At 38.7% G+C, this 26743-nt stretch overlaps 1 protein-coding gene across 1 annotated transcript in view; it reads right to left on the bottom strand.

Annotated features, from left to right (window-relative positions):
• LOC5565589 (cyclin G) overlaps positions 1 to 26743 on the bottom strand; it is a 75642-nt gene that overhangs the window by 7263 nt on the left and 41636 nt on the right. Inside the window, exons 5-7 of the mRNA XM_001649915.2 lie at positions 13348 to 13590; positions 2806 to 3180; positions 2517 to 2740 (exon numbers count right to left, since the gene is read on the bottom strand). Of these exons, the coding sequence (XP_001649965.1) occupies positions 2517 to 2740; positions 2806 to 3180; positions 13348 to 13590 (842 nt within the window). The remainder of the gene's footprint in view (positions 1 to 2516; positions 2741 to 2805; positions 3181 to 13347; positions 13591 to 26743) is intronic.

Here is a 26743-nt window from a genome sequence, read left to right as displayed (position 1 = left end):
TTCAGTTTGTCGGTCTCTTTTCAATTCCCTTAAGGTTTTTTTTTATTCAGGCAAAAGGACACTATTTCCTATTTTTAAGGTGTTCAGTAGTTACTACGCCTGTAGAGACTTCCTTAGTCTGGTGGTAGCGACTGGCAGCCTTTGCGTTTTGGTCCCTTTATCATAGTAACTTTCAATTCTCAGCCTAGGATACCATAGGATTATAGTTTTTGTTTTTCTTTACTTCACTGTGCACAAAATATTTGTTAACATTTGTCCTATCCATGGTTTAGAACGTGGACGCGCCTCTGGATCCTATTGAATCTCGAACATGATTTTGATTGATTCCTAAAATTTGAATCCTCACAAGGCGCCGATTCTGATGAATCTTCAAACGAATTTCAATTGAACCCTTAAAATGATTCTGATTGCATCGTTAAAAGGATTCTGAATGAATCCAAGAAGAGAATCTGATAAGACCATGAACAGGATTCCGATTGAATCCTGAACGTGATGTTGAAAGAATCCTGCAAAGAATTCTGATTGCATCGTGAGCAAAATTTTGATTGAAAACTACTAATTGAATCCTGTGAAAAAGATTCTGATAAAATGCTTAAAAAAATAGCAAATTAAATCCTGAAAGGGATTTTGATTGATTCTGATCGAATCTTTGAAAGTATTCTGACTGAATCTCCGAAAAGTTTCTGATAGAACCCTCTCAGTAAATCAAGACCAACAATTGAAAAGGCCTCAAGTCCAAAATGTAAACAAATCGGGTTTCTGCTGATTTAAGTGTATAAGAGCCTATTCTTACTGTATCATACAATAGTCATGCAAAAATATGCATGAAAGTTGAAAAAATATCATTTTTCTAAAAGGCCCCATCTCATTTCTCGATAATTAGGATATTAATCGCAAATGCGGCCTTTTCCCAAAAAGGCCCCATTTCTATATTTACTTGAAACCGAGTTGAGGCCTATTAAACAAACATCAAAATTGCAACTAAAATTACGAAAAAATGTTTCAAATTTACTAAGCAGATACAAGTTATACTTCAGCCGCTCCGCTCCATGTATTATTTTACACAGCGATAGTCTCAACAGCGAACATAATCAAATTTTTCGTCGGGTTCCTGTGGAGTGATGTATTTTGTATCATACTTCCTAATAATACCTGTGTCAGCATGTCTGTACTTCACGACTTATTGATAACAACACGATTTCGTTACAATTACATGAAACATAACGTTTAACTGAAATATTACTTCAATTGAACAAATATTTTCATATAATTGCTCGACGACACTCTCGCTTAGCACATCCATTATGTTTGTCGATGACGATGATTGAATAAATCACATACTTAATCGACTGCACGAATCTCCTCTTGCTGCAGAGATCCCATGTACCTTGCTTTACCACGTAACACTCTTCTACACTTCAATTATCGTATTTTATCATGAATATTGAATCATTTTCAAAAGGCCACATCTGAGGATGATGAAAAAACAAGCCACAACTAGAAGGCCTCAACACATTTTAGAGTAAACAAAGGCGTCAACTCACAGGCCTCATCAGCGACGCCTGGCGTCTATGGGCACAAATGAAAAGGGCTGCATAGCTTTTGGTGAAATAAAAGCCTCATTTCCTTTGACTCGTTTTTTTAGCAGGATTTTTTGCTAAAATGATAGTAATGAATATTCATAGCTATAAATCAGTTTATCCATCGACTTTCTGGACGATAAAATAACATAAAATGCTTAAGTTCATAATTTAAATTTGATTTATTGTTTGACAAAACAAGATTGGATTTTGATAGAATCCAGAATTGCATCAAGAGGATTTTGATAGAATTCAGAATTGCATCTTCGAGTATTCTGATGGAATCCTGGAAAGGATTCGGATGGTATGAAAAAAATCTGATAGAATCCTCGAAAGGAATCTGATGATATGCACAAAAGAGTCTGATGGAATCCTCGAAAGGATATTGATGAAAACCTTGAAAGCATTCTGTTCAATTTGAATAACTTTGAACAAATTTGAGGAAGGATTCCTGGGAGAATTCTGATCGAGTCCTGGGGAGGATTATGATCGAATCATGGAAAGGATTCGAATCAAACAAGTGATTATCCTGGAAAGAATTGAGATCGAACTGAAAATGATGCTGTTCGAACCATGTAGATAAGTTGAATTCTGTGAGGAATTCTGAACTGCAGGATCAAACATTACTCCGTTCAGTAAAAACTTGTATTCAAAAGGCATAGTTTTAGTTTGTTTAACTGATCAAGACATGATTGATTTTCCGAAAAAAAAGTGGTTTAGTGAGACTCGAACTCTCCACTCCGTTTACGTTAGACCGGCGCTTTTTCCAACTAAGTTACAGAACGCATTATGAATCTGCGGAATAGAAAGTCCAACTGCATCCGAGCGATTTAACACTCTTTCTTTAAGCTTAGATGCCAATCCAAGGATTCGACACTTCTGAACCCTCATTGTACACTTCGAACAAAGCCCAAACTTCTAATCCATGGTACTCACCTAAATCTAAGGTTACTATTGTTAACGTGACTGTTGTGAGCGTGATGTTCCGCGATGGTGGGCAGGTAGGAGGTGAGCTTGTCGGTCGGGCGCAGCACCTTCATCGTGCGGGACGACAACTTCCAGACGAGCCGCTGCTTGTACGGCATCTTGTGCTGGCCGTTGTACTGCGACAGGATCTTGGCGACAATACTGTGACTGTAGAAGAAGCTGCTGTCGGGGATCTGTGAGAAAGAGAATTGAGGATATTGAGTTTGAGTTATGGGGACGATATCGACAGGGGACTTACCCGACAGAACTTTTGCAGCTGGATGGCGTAGTCCACCAGATCGTGGATCTGCTGGTTGTACAGCCCGTGTTCCTTGTTCGCACTGACGTGGGCATCCATCTGGGTGAAGATCATGACCAGGGCCAGCTCCGAGGGGCGGATGCTGGCACAGCTGGCATCGCAGGCCAGAATCTCCAGACGCATTTCCAGGTCGGCCAGCGAGACGGCAGACGCGAAGATGTCCGTCAGCCCGAGGGCGTTCGCGGCGTTCTCGAAGATGTAGTAGAACAGCCGGATGAACGAGAGGGCCGTCACCGGGGCGCTGTTCATCTGGACACCGAGCTTGTTGGCAACAATGTCCGCCATACGCACTAGATCACGTGACGTGCAACGGCACTGAAGGGGAAAGGGAATAGATGCAGATTAGAGAACACGTGCGTTGAGTTGGGTTCTTCCTCGCGCGCGTTGAACACGCGGGAAGTTAATAATGTGATTACGATTTCCGTCATCGTCTGTAGTATCGTGTACAACGTGCTTCACGTTCGTCCAAGTGAGGTTATGTCTTAAAATAGTCGTCAAACACATATGTAAGCATGTAGTCAAACTACGCTGGTAGCCGTTGGAATTTCAAAACCGCCCGCCTATCAACATACATAAAGAAAAGTGAAAATAGAAATCGATGGGCTCGCGCGGATCTACACACGTGTGTATGCGAACGCTATGCTACGCCTCACGATGCCCATCATATCATCAGCACGCACTTTGAACAACACGCTCCCCCATCGTGAACAACTAAACACGATAGATGTGGTGGAGGAATACATTACTGAACACTGAGCCGTACGCTTAGTATTACGCATGTCTCACAAGCTGATACAAACTGAAGATATGGTAGTTCGGCTTACAAACCACCAATCGAACGAAACCACTATACTATAATCTATTACATCGACGTCAACCACCTATCGCCTCTTAATGGCCCCGTTGAGATGAGCTAGAAGGAACACGGCCTATTTTTAAGCTTTGTGGAAGCAATCAAGCAAGCACCCTATCAGGCAATGTCAATTCGAGAGACAAAATTTATTAGCTTGTTTTTCTTTACGCAACGCGCACAGCTACAGTGGATCCGCTGTAACTCGAATGTAAGCTTGGATCACATCTTCACGTTCAGCTCAGAATCCAATGAAAGTCGGAACCGGAAGACCCGACTGTACCGCACGAAATTCGACACCTACGGAATGTATTGTTGTAAGCGCTCAATCATGCATTCCGAAGAGATCGATCCTATCCTTCGGTGGCGAGGCGAAAGAAACAGGTTTTTACGCTACAAATAATCCCGCACAAGGCCTTGGTGGAGGAGCGTTTACGCGAAAACACAATATCTTCGCAAAAAAATACAACACACACTGCTCGTTTGGAGGGTGTACAGTAGGGTGGTTCAAAATATTGTTTTTGCTTTACACAACTCATTCGATTCTTGGTCCAATGAGTAACCACCCAAAATTTCAGCTCATTTGGATGAAAACTGCGAATGAACAAGCCCTTTTGGAAAAACCAAGTAACTTAACAAACGTTTATAGTGTTAACGTCTCAATAACTAGTTCGTCTGCGGATATCACTGGACTATATGCAGTGAAACATAGTAGCCATGATTTTTGTTTGCAATGTTGCCTGTTCAGAAGACTAATGAGACGAAATAAAGACCTCATGTTCCTTGCAGTTGGCCCATTAGGTAATAGAGCAAACTCTAGAATGCCATGAAAAGTGTACCGCGATCTGTCAAACTTGGATACCTTTTACAGTACCAAGAGACCAAATGCAGTACTAGAAGTGCTGCCCAACCTGAACCCGACTACTCTGTTTCTATTCGTCTCTGTGAGCACTGCTGAAGATTTTGCGTTTAGATAGAAATCAATAACTAATAACTGAGACGTCCAATTCGAAAATAGTCTCTAACAAAGTTGTAGTTGAGAAATGGATGCAACATCAGCATATTACTGAGTCTCAAGTGCACAAGGGAATACACCATAACTGATTGAATGAATAACTCGGTTTTCTTATAGTAATTTCCATACCTTTTTTAAAGGCTTGTGCAATTTCAGTTTTCATCCAAATGATCTAAAATTTAGTGAGGGCACTCAGAATTTGGCCAACTATTGAATGAGCGGTATGGAGCAAAAATGTTATTTTGAACCACTCTAGTGTACGAGTTCCCATTGACATCAGTATAGGAAGTTCGCTTCTCCATGTGCGATGATCGTGTATCGCGCAATCGTGTATCCTCATCGCGCAGCACACACAATCCGCAAAAAATTGGCATCTTTTGCGTCGCAATTAATGTATTTACGCTGCTGCACAACGACCGTCGACGACGACGAAACCGGCCCCCATCAGGGACATCTCGGTTTCGGTTTCGGTTCGGTACGGCGCTTGAACGCAATGAAACATGATAACGAAACGAAACGCACGACGACAACGAGGAGCGAGCGCCGGAGCGGATGCAAGAGGCGCATGCATACATTTTTGTCGTGTGTAGGTAATGTATGTCACAAATTTGATCAGCTTGAATTCGCATAATTGAGGGACGAAACGTAGCGTTACGAATTGGGCCATCATCTCATTTCTCGTAACACCACCTAATGAGCTAGAGGAGCTCATAATGATGAATTCAATCGGTGTAGTGATTGAGCTGAGCAGGCGACAGAAAGGGTTTCATCAACCACACCAGTAGGCCTTGGCTTTGGAATCAAGGCAAGAGCTGATTTCCATATTTGAAGCAAGTGAGACTGACGACAATGATCAGTTTTGTTTCATGATCTGGTACTTCCTTCTTGCGGGTTGTGAATGGTTAGAAGGGTTCGATTTGATACTGCCAGAGCCAGTCGGATTTCGATTTGAAGTTAATCCAAGGAGCTCCGGTTTCTGAGTTAAGGGCGTATATCTTCAGGCTAGTTCTATGATAGAAATAACTTGAACTATTCTTGTGTAGTAAAGTGAGAAAGATCAACGCGAGTGTGCAGTGTGTTTAAACGTGAAACTTTTCTCACTTGTACGTCTCGTTCCACTCGACCACTCGTTGAGTTAGCCCCTATACGAAAATAAGCCTGGTCCAAGTTTTATCTTACAAATTATGTCAAACGAGAGGAACCTTGTATGTATGAAACTAATTACTAAGAAGCTTATTATTCAATTAACAGAATTCAGTGAGACGTCTCCGATCTCGCATAAGTAGTGAGAAATCTCGAATGCTTCTCCAATTGGTGTAGCACGCAACTTATTCGACTTGAGTGTTTTTCTTTTCCTGATTTTGATTTATTCCTGGAGCAGATTCAGTTCAAATTATAATAAGGATGCGTAGTAAATCTGGATAGAATTCGGACCAATTGTTGATGGTGATTCCGAATCAACTCCTTTTTGAAATATGAAAACAGTATCTGAGACAACAGTTTGAAGAAAGAGTTCAATGGCGAAATGTCAGAGAATGAAAGAACGAGAAACAACAGATTAAGATTAAAGATAGGTCCAAGGATGATCAAGGTTGACGATCGGAAGGATGGAAAACAACGAATGGCTGAAGGATGAAAGTAATGAAAAGTTGAAGAATGAGTGGATGAACGAAGAGTCGAAGGATGTAAGTTTGAATGATGATAGGCCATGTGATAGGATGGAGAAAAAAAGATTAAAGCGTGAGAGGTCGAATGGTCGAAGAATGAGATATTGAAGAACGAAAGTTTGAAAGGTGAAAGAACGAACGTTTTGAAGATGAAAAGTCGAAGAACGAAGGACAATGAAGGACAACAGCTATAAGAAAATAGTTTTAATGACTAAAATCGAAACAATGGAAGATTGAAGCATCAAAATTGGAATGATGGAAGCTCGAACAAAGAGATGATGAAGGAGAACATTTTGAACAAAATAAAAGGTCACAGGGTTAAAGTTCAAATAACGTAAGGCTTGAGAACGAAAAATTGACGGGTGGAAGGTCAAAGGATAAAATATTGGAGAAAGGAGCGGCAAGAACCAGAAAATGAAGGACAACAAGCTGAGAAAATGAAGGACAATAAGGTAGGTCAAAGAATGAAAAGAACAAAAGCAACATGTTGAAAGAAGAAAGTTCGAAGGATGTAAGTTTGAATGAAGGAAGTTTGAAAAACGAGATGAAGGAACAACCAATAGAATGAAGAGAATTCGAATGATGAAAGTTCGAGTGATGCATCCATGCATGCTGAAGAACGAGAAGACCAAGGTTGACAGAAGAAAGGTCGAAGGACAACAGTTTGAAAAACGAAATGTTGGATAACGAAAAATTGTAGTGCATACTTCGGAAGGATGAACATGATTGAAGAACAAAAGCTCGAAAGACGATAAATCAGTCGAAGAACAATAGGTTGGAGAATGAAAGGTTGAAAGACGAAGGCCGAAGAACAAAAGGTTAAAGAGTAAGAGAATTTGAAAGTTCGAGGGATGAAAGGTCGGAGAAGAAAGGTTGAAGTGTGAAAGGTCGAAAGACGAAAGGCTGAAGAACGAAAGTTTGAAGGATGAAATATAAAAGCGTGAGAGAATAAGGATGTTGAAGAAAATATTCATGTTTTGTTAGGATGTATGTTGAAGACCGATAGATTGAAATGCGAAATGTCGAATGATCGAAGATTGAAGAACTAAAACTCGAAAGTGTTCGAGAAGGAAAGGTAGTAAAACGAAGCGTTAGAGGACAAAAGGTTGGAGTACCGTGAACGTACCATATTTGACGCGGGTCCAAACTTGACGCATTTTCTAATTATTTTTATTATAAATTAATTCTAGTTCAGAATAGCATTGAAAAATATATTCCTTAATCTTCATTTACATGTTATTGTAAGATTTCAATCAAAAAAAGTTTATTTTTGAGTAAAAATAGGCAAACAGAAAAAATAATTTGAAAATGCATCCGACAAGTGCGTCAATTTTTTCATTCCTTAGTGAATGTGCTAAATATTGTTAATCAATTTTCATGAAAATATTGTGCTGTTTTACAGCAATATCATCAACAACAGTCAGTAATATTCTTTTATTCATAAATTGACGTCGAAATTTTTCTATTTTTAAGGGTTAAGACATATTTTTGTATGAAAATCTTGTGCGTCAAATTAGGCACACAATGTTCCTAATTATTTGCTATTTTGTTCAGCATGTTTTGTTGAATCGAAAATAGGAAAATAAATATTTATGGTGATTGCATTCAAAAAATCCGTCCGCAGAACAACCCAATGCTTTATGTAATCACATGTAAAGGGTCATCCATAGATTACGTCACGTTTTTAGGAAGAGGAGAAGGTTCAGGGAAACGCAACGATTCATACAAAATATTTGCACTTTTCATAAAATAAATGTGGCCAAGGTTGAGAGGGGTTGAAAATTGAACAATTTATCGCGCTTTATGGACGTCCCCTAATGTTTCAAGGAAGCTTCTATAAATGCGTCAGGAGCTGAGGTGTAGGTTCAATGGTTTGTTTCGTATAATTTATACAATAGGGGGTGTCCACGAGATACGTGTCACAAAAATACCATTTTCTAGAAAAAACCCGCCCATCCGCCCTACGTCACGCGTTTTATATGGAGCCGATCTCTTCGATCTATTTCGAGGCCCATACTGCCGTTAGTTCTACGCATATTTGTCCCGCGGTCCATAAGGGTGACATAGAACATGGGCCAAGTAGGCGTAGTTCACGTGTTATAAGTAACAAAGATTCTCAAACGGACATTTTTGGAACCGGTTGTTTTCGCTCTAGTTTTTGACCAATGTGTCCTTATTTTAGCAACTACCTTCCCCGTTCCAGCGCAACGTAGTTTTCAAACCTTGCCCTTGTCTGATATCGCGACGAAAATTCATTACTAAACAATAATGCTTAACTATGGATTGAACTCAATCGCCGGTTTTATTTTCTACACTAACTAAACGCATAGCAAAAGTACTACCGGATGACGTCATTCAAAACTTTTTCCAAAGGTTCTAACTTTTATGTTCACTCTAAAGCGCTTTTTCAATTAATTGAACTATTGAATACTGAAACTCTTGCATATTTTAAGCTTTAGCATTTTTTTTTTTTTGTAAGTGCGTCAAATAAGGAACATAGTGCGTCAAATTAGGCACATTGAAGAATTGATGCGTCAATTAAGGAACCTAATGTGTTCCACAAAAAGTCAATCAAACATAAAGAAAAAACGTTTAATATTTTTTACTGATTTTTCCTGAATTCTATAATAGTTGAGCTAGCATATGTTCAAATTTCAACAAAATCGGAAAGATTTAGACGATTTGACAAGTGTTTGAATTTAGAATTTTCTTAACCGCGTCAAATATGGTACGTCCACGGTAAAAAAGTTTGAAGGACGAACGGTCAAGGAACTGGACGACCAAGGACAAGACGTTTAAGAAAGAAAGGTCGAAGGATGATGGGAAATGTCAAAGGATGAAGGGTTGAAGAACGAAAGCTTGTAGAACGAGTTGAAGAATGAAAGAATGAAATGCGAAATGTCAAAGGATGGATAATTGAAGAACAAAAGTTCGAAAGACGAAGATCGAAGAACAAGTGAATGGATGACAAAAGGTTGAAGTGTTGGAAAATGAATGGTTTAGGACTAGTTAAAGGTTGAAAAACAAAGGTTTGTTAGACGAAAGGATAAAGTACGGGATAACAACAACAGGTTCAAGGTAGAACGATCGAAAGATGAATGGAAGTTCTAGTAATGAAAGGTTGGTGGGCAAAAGAATAAAATGCAAGGAAATTGAAAAGACGAAATGATAATTGACGATAATAAGAAAGAAACAGAATGGTAGCCGGATGAATGTTCGAAGGAGGAGTGTTCAAAGGATGAATGTTAAAAAAATGTAAGTTGGCGACCGATGGAATGAAATCTCGATTACTTTTTCAAATCGACGTAAGTAACTTTCATACGGTTTTGAGAAAAACTAATTGAGAAGAATCACAACCTGTCTTCTAAAACTGTTTTAAAATGAATCACCTTTTTAACATTTTTTCGCCGTGTACATTGCTCAAATTTTGCATACAATCAGATCACGTTCAAAAACTAGATAGTTTCTATTATTTTCAACAAAAATAATTATAACAAAATGATAAGCCGTTTCATACAGTTACTTTCGACGTTTTTCTACCATTGTAAAATCGGCTCAAGTAGTGTTTTGTTTTGATTCGTGGTTAAGTCACTTTGTCTCTCTATACAGCGGGGCGGCGAAAGAAGTGGTTAGGTTGCGAAAGTTGAAAATCTTACTTTCGTCGTTTTGTAAATCCGGAAATTAAACGTTCTAAAAGTGAAAAATCTAGTTGGGTAGGAGCGGAACATGTGGAATTTCGCCTGCGACACACGTAGGATCAATAAAGTAAATTCATTCACTTTTTTGACTTGAGACTATTTGAACAAGTTTTCGAGAAATGTCAAACGTCAAAAGATGGAAGATTGAAGAACGAAAATTCGGAAGAAGCAAAGTCGAAAAACGAGAGGACGAACGACAATAGGGTGAATTATTTGAAGAAAGAAAAGTGGTAATGGTAGTCAGTGAGCATTAAATTCTAATCTGGAGAAGATTCGTATATCTCAAAGATAATTTAGATCTAATCCTGGATAGGATTTGCATCGGTTTCTGTAAAGGATTCTGATTGGATTCCATTGTGGAGAAATCTCTGTATCAAATCCTAAGGAACATAGAGAATCACAAAGATGATTAGGATCGAACTCTGTGGGGATTTGCTGGAATAGATTTTGATTCGAGTACGGATTTTTTTTTGCAAAGAACTTGAATCTAATCTCAAGGATTGATTTGAAGTGAATTATAAGAGAAACTGTTACACAACTGAAAATGTTACTTGGGTAGTATTGTTGTGAGAAACTCAAATTCTCATAACTTACGATTGTTTTTTTATGCGTGAGTTGTCAATCATGCAACTCAGCAGTCAAAAAATCATGGATGAGTTGGCTCATCCCTTTGACTCATTGTCTCATATTTCCAATTTTGATTTCTGGTAAGTCTGGTAGAATGATAGTACCTAATCCTTTCTAAAGTAATCAACAACATTCGGTTCTCACGAGTTTGATTCGAGTGATTTTGCACGAAAAACTCAAGCATGATTTTTTTTCCAAAGCAGATCTCTAATGAGTTTGCTCTCGCGGGAGATTGATTGAGATTTGAATGTGAGTCTGTCAACACGGGTAACTAGAACAGGATTCCAATGAAACTTTAAAATGAGTCAGGTTGAGCTTTGTAGAGATTGAGAATCTGATTCTTGTCAATATCAGATCGAAGATAGAATCAAGGAATTGAAAGAAGAACCTGATCATATCCTGAAGAGATCTCGAATGAAATGATGGAACAGTTTGGACTTAGTCCGCAATATAATTTGCATTGAAATATGGTGAGAAGATTTGAATTGATTTCTAAATTGAAGAACATTCAAAATGAATTGTTTAGGTTACGAAATAACTTCTGGAAAGGATAACATTCAAGCCCAAAATGAAAAGCCTTATCGATCGGCATCTTGTTTAGGGATTTAGATTTAATTCTGTGATCGATAAGATCTAATAAGGCTTTATCACCTTTGGCAAATCTGATTGACGAGTCTAATCCGCAGAAAACATGAAATGAATTCTGAGTTGGATAGCATTTTCGTAAGATTTGAATCCGTGAGAGGTTGAGGACCTAATTCTGAACAAGTTTTTCATTTGCGCTCCAGATTTTCATACAATTTTCGGATGTTATGGCAAGAAATATGAAAATACCTTGAATAAATCGAGCGCGCATAGCGATTTAAGTCCGGAGCCGACAATTAGTAAAGATTGATAGTTAAATCTATTGCTAAAACTACGGAATCAGTTTGGCATGAGTCGAGAATGGTTTGTGAGTAAATCGAGATGAGGCCATCAGTAGAAATTTGATAATAAGTCAATCGATCTTTTAATGAGTCGAGAATAATAGAGGATCAATCGAAAGTAAGTGAAGGTTGGAAGGATTTAGAATTCAGAATGAAAGGAGGCTGAATTAAATGTGAGTCGAGAATGTGCTGAGAATGAGTCAAACTGAGACAAACGTCAATAAGTTAAGAATGTGTAATAAATTTGATAATGAACCAAATATAAGTCACACATTAGTTGATAAGTATGTCTCAACTGTGATATGAAATTTTACCGCTTTCATACTGTGTACAATGAGTTACTTAATTACGAATCGCAATCTATCTAATTGCAATGAATGTTAATTGATTACTAAACAAATTTCGCAAGCAAAGATTATAACCACGCATCAATCATGAAAAAACCGTCGCTCGACCAACGGTCGTTGATAACAGCGCGAGTTGCAACGGTTCTAACCGACACTCGAAAACCGTTACATCTCAGTTCCGTCACCGTTTGGGCTCGTGTTACCACCAGCGCCCGTCATGCAGCAATAAGTAAAATATTTCAATACAGAGTCAGAATTAGGGCGAATGTGAACACTAATACATTGTCAGTAAAATCGGTTTGAAGTTTAGCGAATATAATTTCAATTCTATATTATGTTTCCGATCGATTTAATCGCATGATGCATTTTTGTATGATCCATTACAATATTATTTCTGTAACAAACCATTTGATTTATTTTCATACTATGAACAACATGTTTAAATAAATAAAAAAGCATCATGCGCCATTCATCAAAATTGAGGATTGTTGCGCCCCTCGGTTTTTCGTCTCCTTCAGTTTGACAGCCGCGATTGCGCCTTTTGACCTCGTCCTTCTGTTTTGATTATCATCAGCTTCGCCGTTCTGCTACGCTCTTTCACATGAACCTTCTTCACTATCGACCTTCTGCACGCTCAGTTTTAAATGCGCCCTGCTTCCACACTCAATCGCAAATGCGCCCGGTTACCGCAAAGGGGGAAGATGGGCGAAATTGACATCAGAGTTCGTATCGAAAGAGAATATCAAATGCGCCTTTATGTTTTTCTCACTTATTTCGTGAAAAACGTTATTTTTATGAAACAGTTGTGCATTATATGATTGTAATTTATCAAATAAACTGTTAGGTGAATAAACTCAATTTGTTTACATTTGTCAGTTAGGCCGTAAATCTGGTACTGTATTGATTTGCCCTCAAACTGACGAAAGACGATAAGACGGGAGACTCGTCTGTGTTCGAAAAGCGTCAAGTCATGCCCCAATACTCAAGAGCCCCGAATCAAAACTGTGATCTCTCACAAGAGCGCTTACGCTAACTGGAAGTGTAAACAGCGCGCTCTAATCTAAATATAAAATCATTTACGAAGATGACGATCCCCGTTACGTTACACTTACACAATGTGTCGACTTCTGTTCTGCCGGGAAGGTGACAAGTCAAACAACACGCTGCCCGGAACGTGGTCAATACCTCAGCACAACCTTGGTTTGACGGATGGGCAAACGCGTGTGGGTCGCATTCTTGAACGTGGAATATCAATCAGAGTCCGACTCGAAGGGATTTAAATTCAAAAGTTGTCATGTCGTCAAGGTTAGTCGTTAGTCAAATTTTTCAACGAATTAATAATCAGAACTTACCTGTGAAATAGCGACCAAATCTTCGGTGTCAATCTGCGGCAGGTTCAACTGCTGCACCGCCAGGTGGAAGGAGCTGACCGAGATGCAGGCCATGTGCTTCGGACGGACCTTCATCTTGGTCAGGAAGCGGTCGACCAAGTTAATGGCCGCGAACAGGACGTCGTTCGGCAGTTCGTACCAGACCTTGAGGCAACGCAGCACGTGCGCTGCCCCGTCCCGGGTTCCGATGGTGATCTCGCCATTCTGAGAGACGGTTGTCGAATTGTCATCGATGGGGGAGGAAAGAGACGGGAAGAAAGAAAAACAATTTTCGTTAAATTGATGCTTTATGGAAAATTCGTCAACAAATGGCAACTGCCCAAGTGGGATGATGCTATATGCCTTTCAGTGGGACAGGGAAAAGTCGTAAATCAAGGAAAGGAGGTCAGAGGATGAAGTAGTGTGATCATGCGAAATCTGTAAACTGGCAAAAGTGGCGGAAACGTCGCCTGTGCGCATCTTACATGGGGCTGTTTTGCTACTTGCGGGCAACGATCCAAGTAAGCGCGAAGGCGAAACAACAAACTCGTCGGTTTACGCCATCCATCCGAGTTGGCAGGGTATGCAGAGGAGTGGTCAAACCTGTATGCTGTTTTCGCCACCGAACCGTGCGCCTGCTTTGATACGGGGGAGGAGGCGGGCGCAGGTTGCTGAGACGCAAGGTGCGAAAACGACGATGTCGAATGGGGCCCCTGTATGTGTAGTATTTTTGACATTGAATTTCGAAATTTTATTAAATCGCTACCCCAACCACAAACGAAGACTACAGCCGTCAGGTTTACGCGTGTGGTTATTAGCGTGTGCGATGCGAACGAGCGCAAATTCTTTCGTATTTGTTTTGTTATTTTGATCACATCTCGAATTTTTGGCTTTGCCGATGAGCTGTTGGCTCTCGGCGAAGTTGTCAGAAGGGATCGAAGCAAAAAAAATATGTTGAATGTATAAACAGATGTGGTAAAGGCTAAAATAGCGGAACATAGGCGAGTAATGCCTTTGGATATCTTTTTTTGTTGCCTTGATCAAACACGAGTGGTTGTTTTAGCAAGAGTATGGCACAAGAGAGCAATAATGGCTCAAAATAACGATGATGTTCAAGGGTAGTAAAATTTGAAAATGGAACCCTTCGATGGAGATACTGAGGATTTATGAAAGTACTTATTCTATATTCGAGTTAGAGAACCATAGTAAAAGTTGGTTTTCATGGCTAACTCGATGGTTCCTTGGATCGCATCTTGCTCTAGTTTTCTGTTCTATAACTCGATGCTTTGAAAAATTGTCTCAAAGGACCATCAAAGTAACCATGAAATTTTTTTCTAGTATGATTCCATGAGTCGACGTAGAGCTTCATGGAGGTTTGACTGTAGTTCCAAATTGTCGACTGAATTATGAAACATTCGAACCAAAAATGGTTCCAATAACGAAACGACACCAGCTGCTACGGTCGTTCCAGTCAGTTGCCCTCGTCACATGACTAGAAACTCAACTTCAGTTCGCTGCCGAGCGAAGCCTGTCCCGTACGCAGACAAGCATGAATCAACAAACGTCACTGTCGATGCACAATCCGGCATTAGCGAGATCATTAGAATCGAGTCAGAAAAGCGAAACGGAAAACTATAACTAGGAGTAGCGTGATCTCATTCGTATGTAAATTGTTCCACCGTTGACTGCCGCCATCATTATCTCCATTGTGTTCCGGAACTGGAAGCCGGCCAAGGGGCGGGAGGGAAGAAAATCTCAAAATCGAAACAAAAGGGGTGCATTTTAACAGCGCGTAGTGAAATTTCATTTCATTTTCATTTTGCAGCGTTTGGTGGGGCAATGAGAGCGCAAGTCAGTCCAAAGCCGGGGGAAGGGATAGGTAATGGCCGTAATAGTCTATGCGGACCACTTGAACACCATCGGAAAGGATAAGAAGGGTTGGGGTAGGGTATAGGGAATTGGAGAAGACTTGACACAGTAATGCGATTAATGCTGCAAAATGTAAATGTGCTGAAAGCAATTTAATTTTAGTTTTGAAGTTTGATTTGTCTTATTAAAATTCCAGATAGATCGGCCATTGTACAAGTAAGAAAGAGTATGCTGATCGCTTTCTAGAAATTTTATAAACAACAAAATAATAACAATATGAGAGTGATGCTAAGGGCTGCTGATGGCACGATGCGGCGCTTTAGGAGATTTTGATACTGATTGAACATTACTATAAAGAGCGCAATTCAATCGATAGTGATAACTTTACAAACTTTATCTGTTTTGCACTGATTGACGATGCTGATTTATATAAAAATATTTGATATTATTAGTTCATTTGTTTGTGTGATCTATTAGTAAATAATGGAAAAATTTTACATACCCTTGATGATGATACTTCCCTGACCAGAAATATTCTATTTTGAGCATCCTTTTCGAAGTTATTCTATCCAGGTATCCATGTACTGCTTTCAATCCTGAAATTATTCTTATTGTGCATGCTCATGCATTATATTAGTGATGCTCATAATCATGCAACAGATAAGAAGGAGAGAAAAAGAGAATATAGGAACAGTGATTAGTAATGAGTTAATTATGTAGTTTTGTTAGAATTATAAACAATTAAACAGTAGTAATGAATAGCTTACAAAAACTTTGCAGCATAGCTGAGCCTTTCGGATCGTAAGACCGATGTATGAAAATAATTTGTTTCGAAATTGTCCGCGTGGTCTTCTAGTGCCCCTATTAGATAAGAATCAGTCATAGACATACATACCGAATGCTCGCCATGACCCTATGACCAACATTTGTATATGTATAGCCTTAGCTGATGTGGCTTTTCTAATAGGTAGTTCTTTCACTCATTGATTGTCTTCAAAACCTTGTCAAGTATAGAAAATTGATTTTATTTTATTTATTACTACATTGAAGCTACATTGTACTTATTAAATATTAGGTATTATTTTATGTTTTTATCACTATTGATATTATCAAGGCCAGAATTCCCAGTGAGTGAAGGATTTTATAGTACTAGAACACCATAGAAGATCGCTAAACATTACCTAATCATGGAACGGCTTTTTGCTCTATTATTTTAAGTAGATGCTATTGATCTCCCTTTGCTCCTATCCGCAACCCGGTGCACGCGCCCTGTTGGTTTTCGAAAACCTCGTAGAAGATTACAAACCGTCAATGGCATTCCCAATTACTACCCCACATTGCACATTCAAGGGTCTGATTGTGCTCCTAACCCACCCTCAGTCTGTAATCTTCTCGCCAGTTTGAAATTATATTTTCCCGAAGTGAAAGTAATTTTGATGAGTGATAGCGTAGTGCAGCCCAACTGCATAGTACAGTAGTTTAACCAGAATCTTTAGGTCAGAAGATAAAATTTAAATTTTGTAATAAAGAGGTTGCCATTGCTTTGAAATTCACCCAACATCTAATCAAAACTACTAACAACAGCGATCAATTATCAAAATTCATCGCTCCCTGGAAAATATAATTCCAAGCCCAGGGATTTTAACAGCGCGTAGTGAAATTGAATAAATAAATTGTACTGCCATCACTACCGTCGTCCGCAACACGCGCATCTATTGTTTAGGCGAGCAACGCCAATTATACGCAAAGACCGCTCTCACAGCAGACGGGGATTGCTTTGATGGGCGAAATAATAAAAAAACAGCAAAACCAACGGTACTGACGCGAATCCAAGTAGGTGTTTGCACAATTTAAATACAATGCCCAGCCTACTAGTGCCAATGTTGCTGATGACCATTGCACGTCTCGAATGGGGGTACTGTAAATAGGGTCATTCAACTCGAAAAAAAGGCTCAATATTTTGATAATCTATGTTTACTCCGCGCTTCAGCGGTTGGGCAAAACAATCATTTTAAGCACCTTAACTTCCATTCTTCTCCTCCTCCCCGTCCACAAGATACGACACGCCAATGACGATAACGGACAGAATGACTGTCGGTTCTGGTGGTTGGGACTATTTTTAAAAACACGGCCGCCTCTCTTTGTTTATTATCAACAGCGTGAACAAGAAAAACAAAGCAAGCGAACCATCATCCGTTGGACACGGCAATGTCACAATCGCCCAACCCCGCCTTTCAAGACCCAGTGGCGCGATAAGCGTTGGCGCGCGGTTTGTTTTTCGAAACGCCAGACGATACTTGAAACGGTAAATACCTATCTGAGCGCAAAGTATTGATTAGCACGGAATCGCAGTAGCCTGGATTACCTACCCCATCTTGCCAAGAGAAGGAAGGAGCAAAGGGGTGTCATGCGATGACGAACGGTGAACCACGGGACCAGCGATAGCTGAACGAACGGGGTGTAATTGGTATTGGGCCTGTTCTACGAGTCTTGCCTCGCTAGACAAGACCGAGTTTTCTCACTTCACTCCACTCGTAGCACCTAGCATGAGTCTAAATGAGAAAGTTTGAGTTTGTTCTACGAGTGAAGTGAGGTGAGAGATCTCGATACTACTCGTCTCGAATGAGGTGTTTTACTTTGTAAGGGGACTATCTTATAAATCGAGTAGATTCATGTGATTTGTCTATAGGCGGTGTCGATCAAAGTAAGCATACTACAAACTGTCGACAGAACTCGAGTGAGTCATTTTGATGGACTCGGCTTATAGCTTGGGCTTATTCTACACTGAGGCAAAAATACCTAACAATTGCAGAAGAAATAATTATGATTTGTCGCTACAACAATTATTGTTGAAACTTGTTTGACCTATGGAGAATTTTGTAACTACAATCAACTCTCCCTAACTCGATATTGAAGGGACTATCGAGTTAGGGAGGTATCGAGTTATAGAACACAAAACTAGTGCAACTGCGATTCATGGGACTATCGTTCTATGGTTCTCTAACTCGATATCGAGATACGGAATATCGTGTAAGGGAGAGTTAACTGTAATTTGCATTGCAAGTCATTCAATGAATTTCTCTCACCAACGCTTTGAAAATATCGGAATAATAATTATAAAAATGTGAGTACCAATTTCAGGCAAATCCAAAAACTGACATGTCCAAAATATATGTTTTCAAAATTCACTGAACTCGTTTCCATCATCGATACCGGAGCAGTTATTTAGGTGATTGCTATGAATATAATTTCAAATAATATTTCTTAAATAATTCATACATCTCACTTGTGACATATACCAGTTTCAAAATGGTTAAGTGTACAATTAAAACATAATTTGACTCTCTCAGGATCATGATTTATGGAAAAGCTAAGTATTTTTGGCTCAGTGTACGAGTAGAGTGAGGTAACAAATTTCGTGAACGTACTCCACGTGGTGGTGAGGTGAGGAATCTAGCTCTCGAATAACGAGATGACAGAACTAGACTCGAGTGAAGTGACTCGTCGTGTAAATCAAATGGGGACTGACTTCATTTGAATCGAGTATAGTCACCTTGCTATACGAGACCAAAATCTTCAAACTCACCTCTTCTATTAGAATAAGGGCAAATACTCGATACGAATGAAGTGACTTCATTCTAGACGAGTTGTGTCATCTCGCTATACGAAACCGATATCTCTCATCTCACTCCACTCGTAGGATAAACCTAATTATTCTCTCGTTATACGAAATTAAGGTCTCTCACTCCACACTTCACTCGCAGAATAAGTCTGCTCAATTCATATGAAGTGAGTACTTCGGGCTTATTCTACGAATTGAGTGAGATGAGAAATTCCGACCTCTGCAGGTGCTATACAAGGTCGATATTTGTCATCTCACTCAATTCTTAAAATAAGTCCAAATAACTCAATTCAAATGGATTAAACTGGATTATTCAATAAGTATAGTGAAGTAAAAAAGATCCTAGTCTCTTATGACGAGGTGATACTTGGGCTTTTCGGTGACAATACTCTAAACTAGCCGACTGTTGTTTCAAAAAACCTGAGGTCCCTAGCGACAAACACCACCAAACGGGCAATGACCTGATATCCAAGTCGGTCACGACCAGACGTTTACACTTAGGGTTTGTTCATAAATTTCATAACGCTAAAAATGGCCATTTTCGACACCCACCCACCCCCTCGTAACGCTTTTTGTAAGAATATTTTACAAATTTTGTATGAGCCGTAACAGCACGAGGACACCCACCCACCCCCTTCAGCGTTATGAAATTTGTGAATGAGCCCTTAGGTGTATTCGACGAGTAGAATGAGATGGCAAATTTCGATCTCACACAACAAATGGCAAAACTCGACTCGAATGAGATGAGTCACCGATCGATTAACACAGAGATTCTTTTAACTGAGTCGAGTTTTCTCACTTCGTTACCCAAGAAATATTAATAGCTGAGTAACAGGTTAGTCAGCTGAAATGAGTATACTTTATCGGAATACTGTTATACAGCGGAAAATGTTACTTGGGTATACAACAATCAGATTTCTAACCTCACTCAACTTGTAGAATAAGCCCATGTGCAGTGTTGACAGAGCAACACTCAAATCTCAGTGAACTCTCCGGTGAGAGCAAACTTATTAGAGATCAGCTTCGCAAATCTTCTGCTTGAGTTTTTCGTGCAAAATCACTCAATCAAATGATTCAGTCATAAAGCCCTGTTTGACGGCTTATTCTGGGCGGCGTGTGAGTCGAGACGACTCGCTCTCACCGCGAGTGATGTGAGACGACGACACACGCCGCGCAGGAAAAGCACGAAAAACTGGGAGCGGGCCATTTGGCATAAAGCCATTTGGCATAAGGTCATTTGGCATAACGCCATTTGGCATAAAGGACATTTGGCATAACGGTCATTTGGCATAACGGACATTTGGCATAATTTTTAACTAAGTGGAAGATGAGGGTCATTTGGCATAACGGACATTTGGCATAATTTCAATATATTTTCTGTATATACTTAAATTGAAGATTTTAGCATTTTATTACTGTTTTATTTTAGTAACAGCTGAAACTGTTTTATAATAATTTATTTATTCTCTTTTCTGGCAAGCCGCCGAAGAAGCACAATAAGTACGGTATGAATCCAGCACAAGATTCCGGTTAAATCATACCACCGAATTCAATCGGACTGTAAACTTTGTAGATGTATCTTATACGACTTATGTTGACTTCCAATCCGGTGATCTCGCTTACTAATGGACGAAATACCGGTGAAGGAAAAGATGATGAATTTATTTCAGAAGCTTCCAAGTTAATCGAAAACAACTGAAAAACGATGTACTTTTTCTTTCTATATAAATACACGTTTTATATTTGATTTTATATGCGCAGGTGATGACTTTTGTGAGTTGAGCATGTGTGAATATTCAATAAATATGGATTTATCTCATATCGTCTATTAGTAAAATCAATTTTGAACGAGATAGAAAATATCATTTTCTTCAGGCGCTCATGGTTGAGATACAAGGCACACAAAATATTAAATTTTAAGATGAAAAACTCAAATAACATGCAAACCATAAGAAATACAACTATGGCAAAGTTGTAGCAAATGATAAGTATTAAAACTTTGTAGAACTTAGTAGGCCAATAAATTTAAAAAATAAAACACATAAGAGCGACAATTTTTTTGTATTAAAAATACTCAATTATCGCGGCTCTTAAGCTAATCGTTTGCAGAGTTGCTCGCTGTCACTATCAACGCCCAAAACTTGCTAATTTGTACAGGCTGACTGCGATACAATACGGATCATTCTATATCACATCAACATCATACTGTCTACTTCTGTGCCACCACCAATGCATTAGTAGTGATAGACTATTGATATCACTGATGGGTTGAGTTCAATTTTAAATTAAGCAAATGAAACTTATCAATACGATATGTTTGATAATGCTGCAGATGAATTGAAACTATGTGTTGGTCACAGAAGATCAATAATAGCTTGGAGAATTGTCACTACTTCTTCTTGACATTACGTCCTCACTGGGACAGAGCCTGCTTCTAAGCTTAGTGTTCTTATCAGCAGTTCTACAGTTATTAACTGAAAGGTTTCTTTTCCAAAGTTACCATTTTTGCATTCGTATGTCGCATGGCAGGTACGATGATACTCTATGCCCAAGGAAGTCAAGGAAATTCCATTACGAAAAGATCCTGAACCGACAGGGTTTTGGGATTCAGCATGGCTTTGCTTTGTAGCCGCGGACTCTAGCCACTCGGCTAAGGAAGGCCCCAGGGAGAAGGAGAACTGTCACGTATTCACTCATGCTAAATTGATTATAATTTAAAGTGCGATGTCGCTGCTTTTGGTCATTTGTCCAAATGCCGTTTGGCCGAATCATGAACATAAATATCAAATTACAACACCGCTGATGTGTTGCCCAATAACTGATAAGCTAATTAATTTGTTGATTTTCATGATGTGACGGGACGTAATTTTTTGTCCCTCTATAAGAGCTCTAAGGGAATGATAAAATCGACCCGTTAATTCAGGACGAAGTTGTGAACTCCTCACATCGCGTCAAGACTCTGAGGTGACGGTTAATGCGCCTCTGGATTACCAAAGGTGTAACAAGGTTTCAAGTGTTATATTGATTTCATCAGATTTTTTCCTTCTTTTGCACATAGGCTATACGAGTTAGGCGGCATCCACAAATTACGTAGCGCTCTAGGGGGAGGGGGGAGTAGGCTAAAGCGTTACGACTCATACAAAAATTTGAAATTTTCCGTACAAAAAGCGTTATGGAGGGGGGAGGGGTCCAAAATTTCCAATTTTTGCGTTAAATGGACGCTGCCTTATACTGATTTCATTACTATTGAAAATAGTTCAACTTATATTTTAATTGGGAATTTTACCTTCTTTAAACCATCGGAAGTTCTTTGTAGTTGTACTGATAAATCTATTATATGCATTACACTTGCCTAAATTTTCATAAGAGATTTTTCCTTCTTTTGATCATAGGCTTTCAAGGATCTTTCAAGAGTGAAGTATTTCTCATAGTTATTCATATTAGAGCTTATAATAAGGGTATCAGGGGTTATATGCACCCCAGGAATAAAACGACTTTTTGGTGATTCTATAAATATTTTAGAAAAATTTAGACATTTTTCTGTAAGTTGGATTTGTAAAATCGCATGTTGTGGATCACTCCTATCCGCCCTTGACGAATATTTTCCAATTTTTTTACAAATACTCATAAAAGGCACCATGGGGTTGTTTTGCCTCAATGTTACTGCATTTTTTCTTCTGATTTCCAAAGTCATGACCTTGTTTTCAATTTTTAATTTCAAATTAAGAAATATTGCGTCACTGATTGACACCCTAGTTCATCTTCTGTTATCCTGTTTAGTCATGATATTTATCTAGAGATTTACCCTTCTTTTAAGCATAAGGTATTCTTTCGAGGGTTATTGCTATAGCGATTCGACGCGTTTTTTTTATTATATAGGAATTTGCCTTTCTTTTTAACATGATTTTTTCTTTTGCGTAATATTATAACAGTTTTTTCACATAGAAAAAGGAGTATCTGTATTATTATACCAAATAACCCTTACTTTTCAGATGGTTTGATATTATGCCAAATGTCCGTTATGCCAAATGACCCTTTATTTTCACATTGTTCAAAATTATGCCAAATGACCGTTATGCCAAATGGCTGTTATGCCATGTGTCCTTTATGCCAAATGGCGTTATGCCAAATGACCTTATGCCAAATGGCTTTATGCCAAATGACCCAGACCCCGAAAAACTCGAGAAAACCAAATCTTGGTGTTTACGTTAGAAAGGATTACTAAAATACTACCAGACTAACAAGAAATCATTGTTTTATGATAGTAAACTGTTGAAATACGAGACAATGAGTCAAACAGATGAGCCAACTCATCCGTGATTTTTTGCCTGCTGAGTTGCGTGATTGACAACTCACGCATGAAAAATTTCAATCGTGAGTTATGAGAATTTGAGTTTCTCACAACACTGCTGCTCATGTGACTTATTTGAATCGACTTCTCTCACTTCTCCATTGGAGGTCAAGATGTCTCATCAGACTCTACTTGCGGAATAAAATCAATTCAGCTGTGAAAAGCTGGACCAAGTTGGGCCTAAGTTCGATCTGATATAATAAATCAAGGGCTTATTCTGACAAATTCTTTCGATCGAAATTTTCTCGTTTCGCTCTCCGATTCCAAGAAATCTCGCATCACTCCAATCGTGAAATAAACCAAATTTCAAAAAGAAGTCTAATAGTGTAAATTAAGCCAAATTAATTTAACAGTTCCCACCTTATGGTGAGACAAAGTTTGACAAACGAATGATTATTACCACAATCTGAAGGAAAGGAAGAGTTGGCCTTCCATTCGATTTAGGTCTAATTCCGTACTATAATCGAGCAAGAGTTTTTAGAAGAGGTTCAGGCTAAAATGGAAATCATCAATGAAAATGCAATTCAATGTTCCAGCCCATCGCAAAATAATTCGCCCGACGCTCGGTTCGACTTTGCACAAGGTGCTGTTGGGACGCTCGCGAGCATGAAGTGATCGTTCTAAAAATAGCTTCATGATACTCGTCTCTGTCCGACACGCAGCAGAAACCCGTCGAACCAAACCCGACCAAAGTTGAAGGTTGTCGCAGCGGACTTGCAGCAGCAGTTCAATTTTCCTATGCGCGCGATAAAATCGGTTCCAGTTTTTTTTCTCTGTTCTCGTTTACTTCCAACTTAAAACCCGACTTCAAGCGCACGTAGGTGAGAGACGACGGGAAGCAGCTAGGTACATACGGCGCTAGAAGTGGCTCGAATAAAATCAGGTTCCATTATTGCGCTGTGTATGCTACACTGAGAAAATGGAACGTATTAGGTACATAAGATTTCCTTGTGGAATAACGACATTGGAAGTATTTTGTTTTTCAATTCGAGAATTTTATAAAAATCCACAACAGTCTTACGGAATTGAAATAAGGCTCATAACATAATCAGAAATCACTACACTTTTTATATTAAATTTAGGGGAGGGATTATTAGAGTATGTTTAAAACTACAAATTAAACTTTAACACTTCACTTTTTGCAAAAAAAAAATAAAATAAAATACTAAAATCACTAGTAAGGCGAGCAAATACCTTTAAACTCTAATATGTATTGCTTATCTTGACAGATAGGCCTATTTCGTGTGCGACTTACAGACTCACAGACTTAAGTCTGTAAGTCGCAGACGAAATAGGCCTATCTGTCAAGATAAGCAACACATATTAGAGTCTAAAGGTATTTGCCCGCCTTACTAGTGATTTTAGTATTTTATTTTTTTGCAAAAAGTGAAGTGTTAAAGTTCAATTTGTAGTTTTATAATCAGAAATAATTTCACAAGAAACTCTTATTGGTAATCATACCCATCGATCATTGGCTTTCAAGACAATCTAATGGAATACGATTTTCGTAGCAATTGCATACGAAAAACTAATAAATTAAGGATCGATGTTAATGCGTATGACAATGATTAGTAACACTTGTTAAAATGAGTCGCCTTCATAGTTCATACATAAAACACGTAGATTTCTAATAGAATTGAGACATAAGAAGTAGCCAATGAAACTCACAAGAAAAACTTGTGAACTACAAGCGATCATTGGGTTCATACTATGAATTGAAGATATTCTTATGAAGGATCGTAGATATCAGTTATGGAATTCTTTGAGACCATCATGTATTTAAAAAATCGCACTTTGAATTTGAGAAAAGAAGGATATTCATAACACCTATTGATAATGACAAGAATTTCTTGCAAATGTCGGACGTTGTGTGTTTTATAAGAATCTTATGAAATCGTATGTAAATTTTGGCTCAGTGTATGGCTATCACACCACCAAAGAAGCGTGCCCGAGCGTAATTGAGCGCAAAGTGGAACAGAGCAGAAAAAAATATGAGGGGACGAACGGATTACAATTATCCCTGTCTGACATTGATTGTCCCCGCAAGGGGAACGACCATGGTGCACCCTTATGCACAGAAAAAAAATGGGGAGGGAATACGTGACTGGAGAGCCGTTTGCCCTGCAGGTGCGATGAGTTTGCAACTGCAACGGATGCAATTCTAGGGGGACGTTCTGAGGACATTGCGATAGGGCACCAAGATAGGATTAGTATGGAAGGCTTTTCCCCTATCAGGATATAATTCCAACTGCACAAGCTGGATTAGTTGAAAATTAACTTATCGCTCGATAACGGAGGGCATGGATTTTGCAATGGAACTTTTTCAGTGCAAATGTTCCTGGACCTTGGGAAATTGATGTTTCGGCTTCCCTGGGAATATTGAGCTTGCATCAAATACTATAGGGACCCACAGTGATCTGTAGTTATCCTGCAAAAAATGAACATTTGTAGGATTCCCCGGAGGATAACTACAGATCCTTATCCTCCAAAGGTTATAGACTTTTCGAAGAAAAACTAATGACGGTGAAATAGATCGTTTTAGTACCAATCAAAACATAAAGAAAATGCTGAAAATTGATGAAAATTTTGGGATTTCAGAAAAAAAACTAACTTTTTCGCTGATTAAGAGAACGGTACGGATATTGACAGGACTTGATTCTCGAAGGAGTAACTCATGAACTTATCAACAACTAGAAAGTTCAAAACAAGTTCAAATGGAACTATTTTCTAACAACTTGATGATAAACATTTGGACTTTAAAAATCCTTTAGATGACAAGGAACCCTACAAATGTTCATTTTTATCATCCAATAAAATGAGCATTTGTAGGATTCCCTTAAGGATAACTACAGATTACACTGAAATCCACCATAAATAAAGAAGGCAGACAAAGTCCTCGACGGGTAACCAAGCGACCAATGGATCGGAATGTACTGAAGCAGTAAACTCCAAAGTTCTTTTTTGGTATAAATGAAGGTTCAGTGAAACTTTTTCGCAGATTAAGAGAACGTAGGTAACGGATATTGACAGGACCTTGATTCTTGAAAGAAAAACTCATGAACTTAACAAAAACTAGAAAGTTCAAAACAAGTTAGAATGAAACTATTTTTTTTACTTGAACAACATCATTCTCTATTAGAAATTTAGACAAACTTCATTGTGGTTCCAGCACTATATTGAAGTTGTTGGTCAAATAATTTACTTAACCATAAACATAAACGGCTCTTACGACAAATGATTTTACATAGCCAATGTAAGGCCGGTAATGAAATATAGTACTTATTGGATATCGATAGAAGATGAATAACTCAAAACTAAGGTCGTCTGCCATGTAAGCAAAAAGATTTCATTTTTTTACATCTCAAGCAAATCAACCTGAGATTAAAACAGCCCTTATCTCTCAAAACATTATCATCCTTCTCGCGTATCGTTCCCAACAAAGAGGGTAACGACATTTTATCACAAAACACGATGATTGTACCGAACCCTAATCATCATTCAAGACGTCACAGGCGAACATCAATTTTGTCCGAAAA

The sequence above is a fragment of the Aedes aegypti genome, chromosome 1, assembly GCF_002204515.2.
Source record: "Aedes aegypti strain LVP_AGWG chromosome 1, AaegL5.0 Primary Assembly, whole genome shotgun sequence".
Classification (NCBI taxonomy): domain Eukaryota; kingdom Metazoa; phylum Arthropoda; class Insecta; order Diptera; family Culicidae; genus Aedes; species Aedes aegypti.
This window is presented reverse-complemented; position numbering and strand designations above follow the sequence as displayed.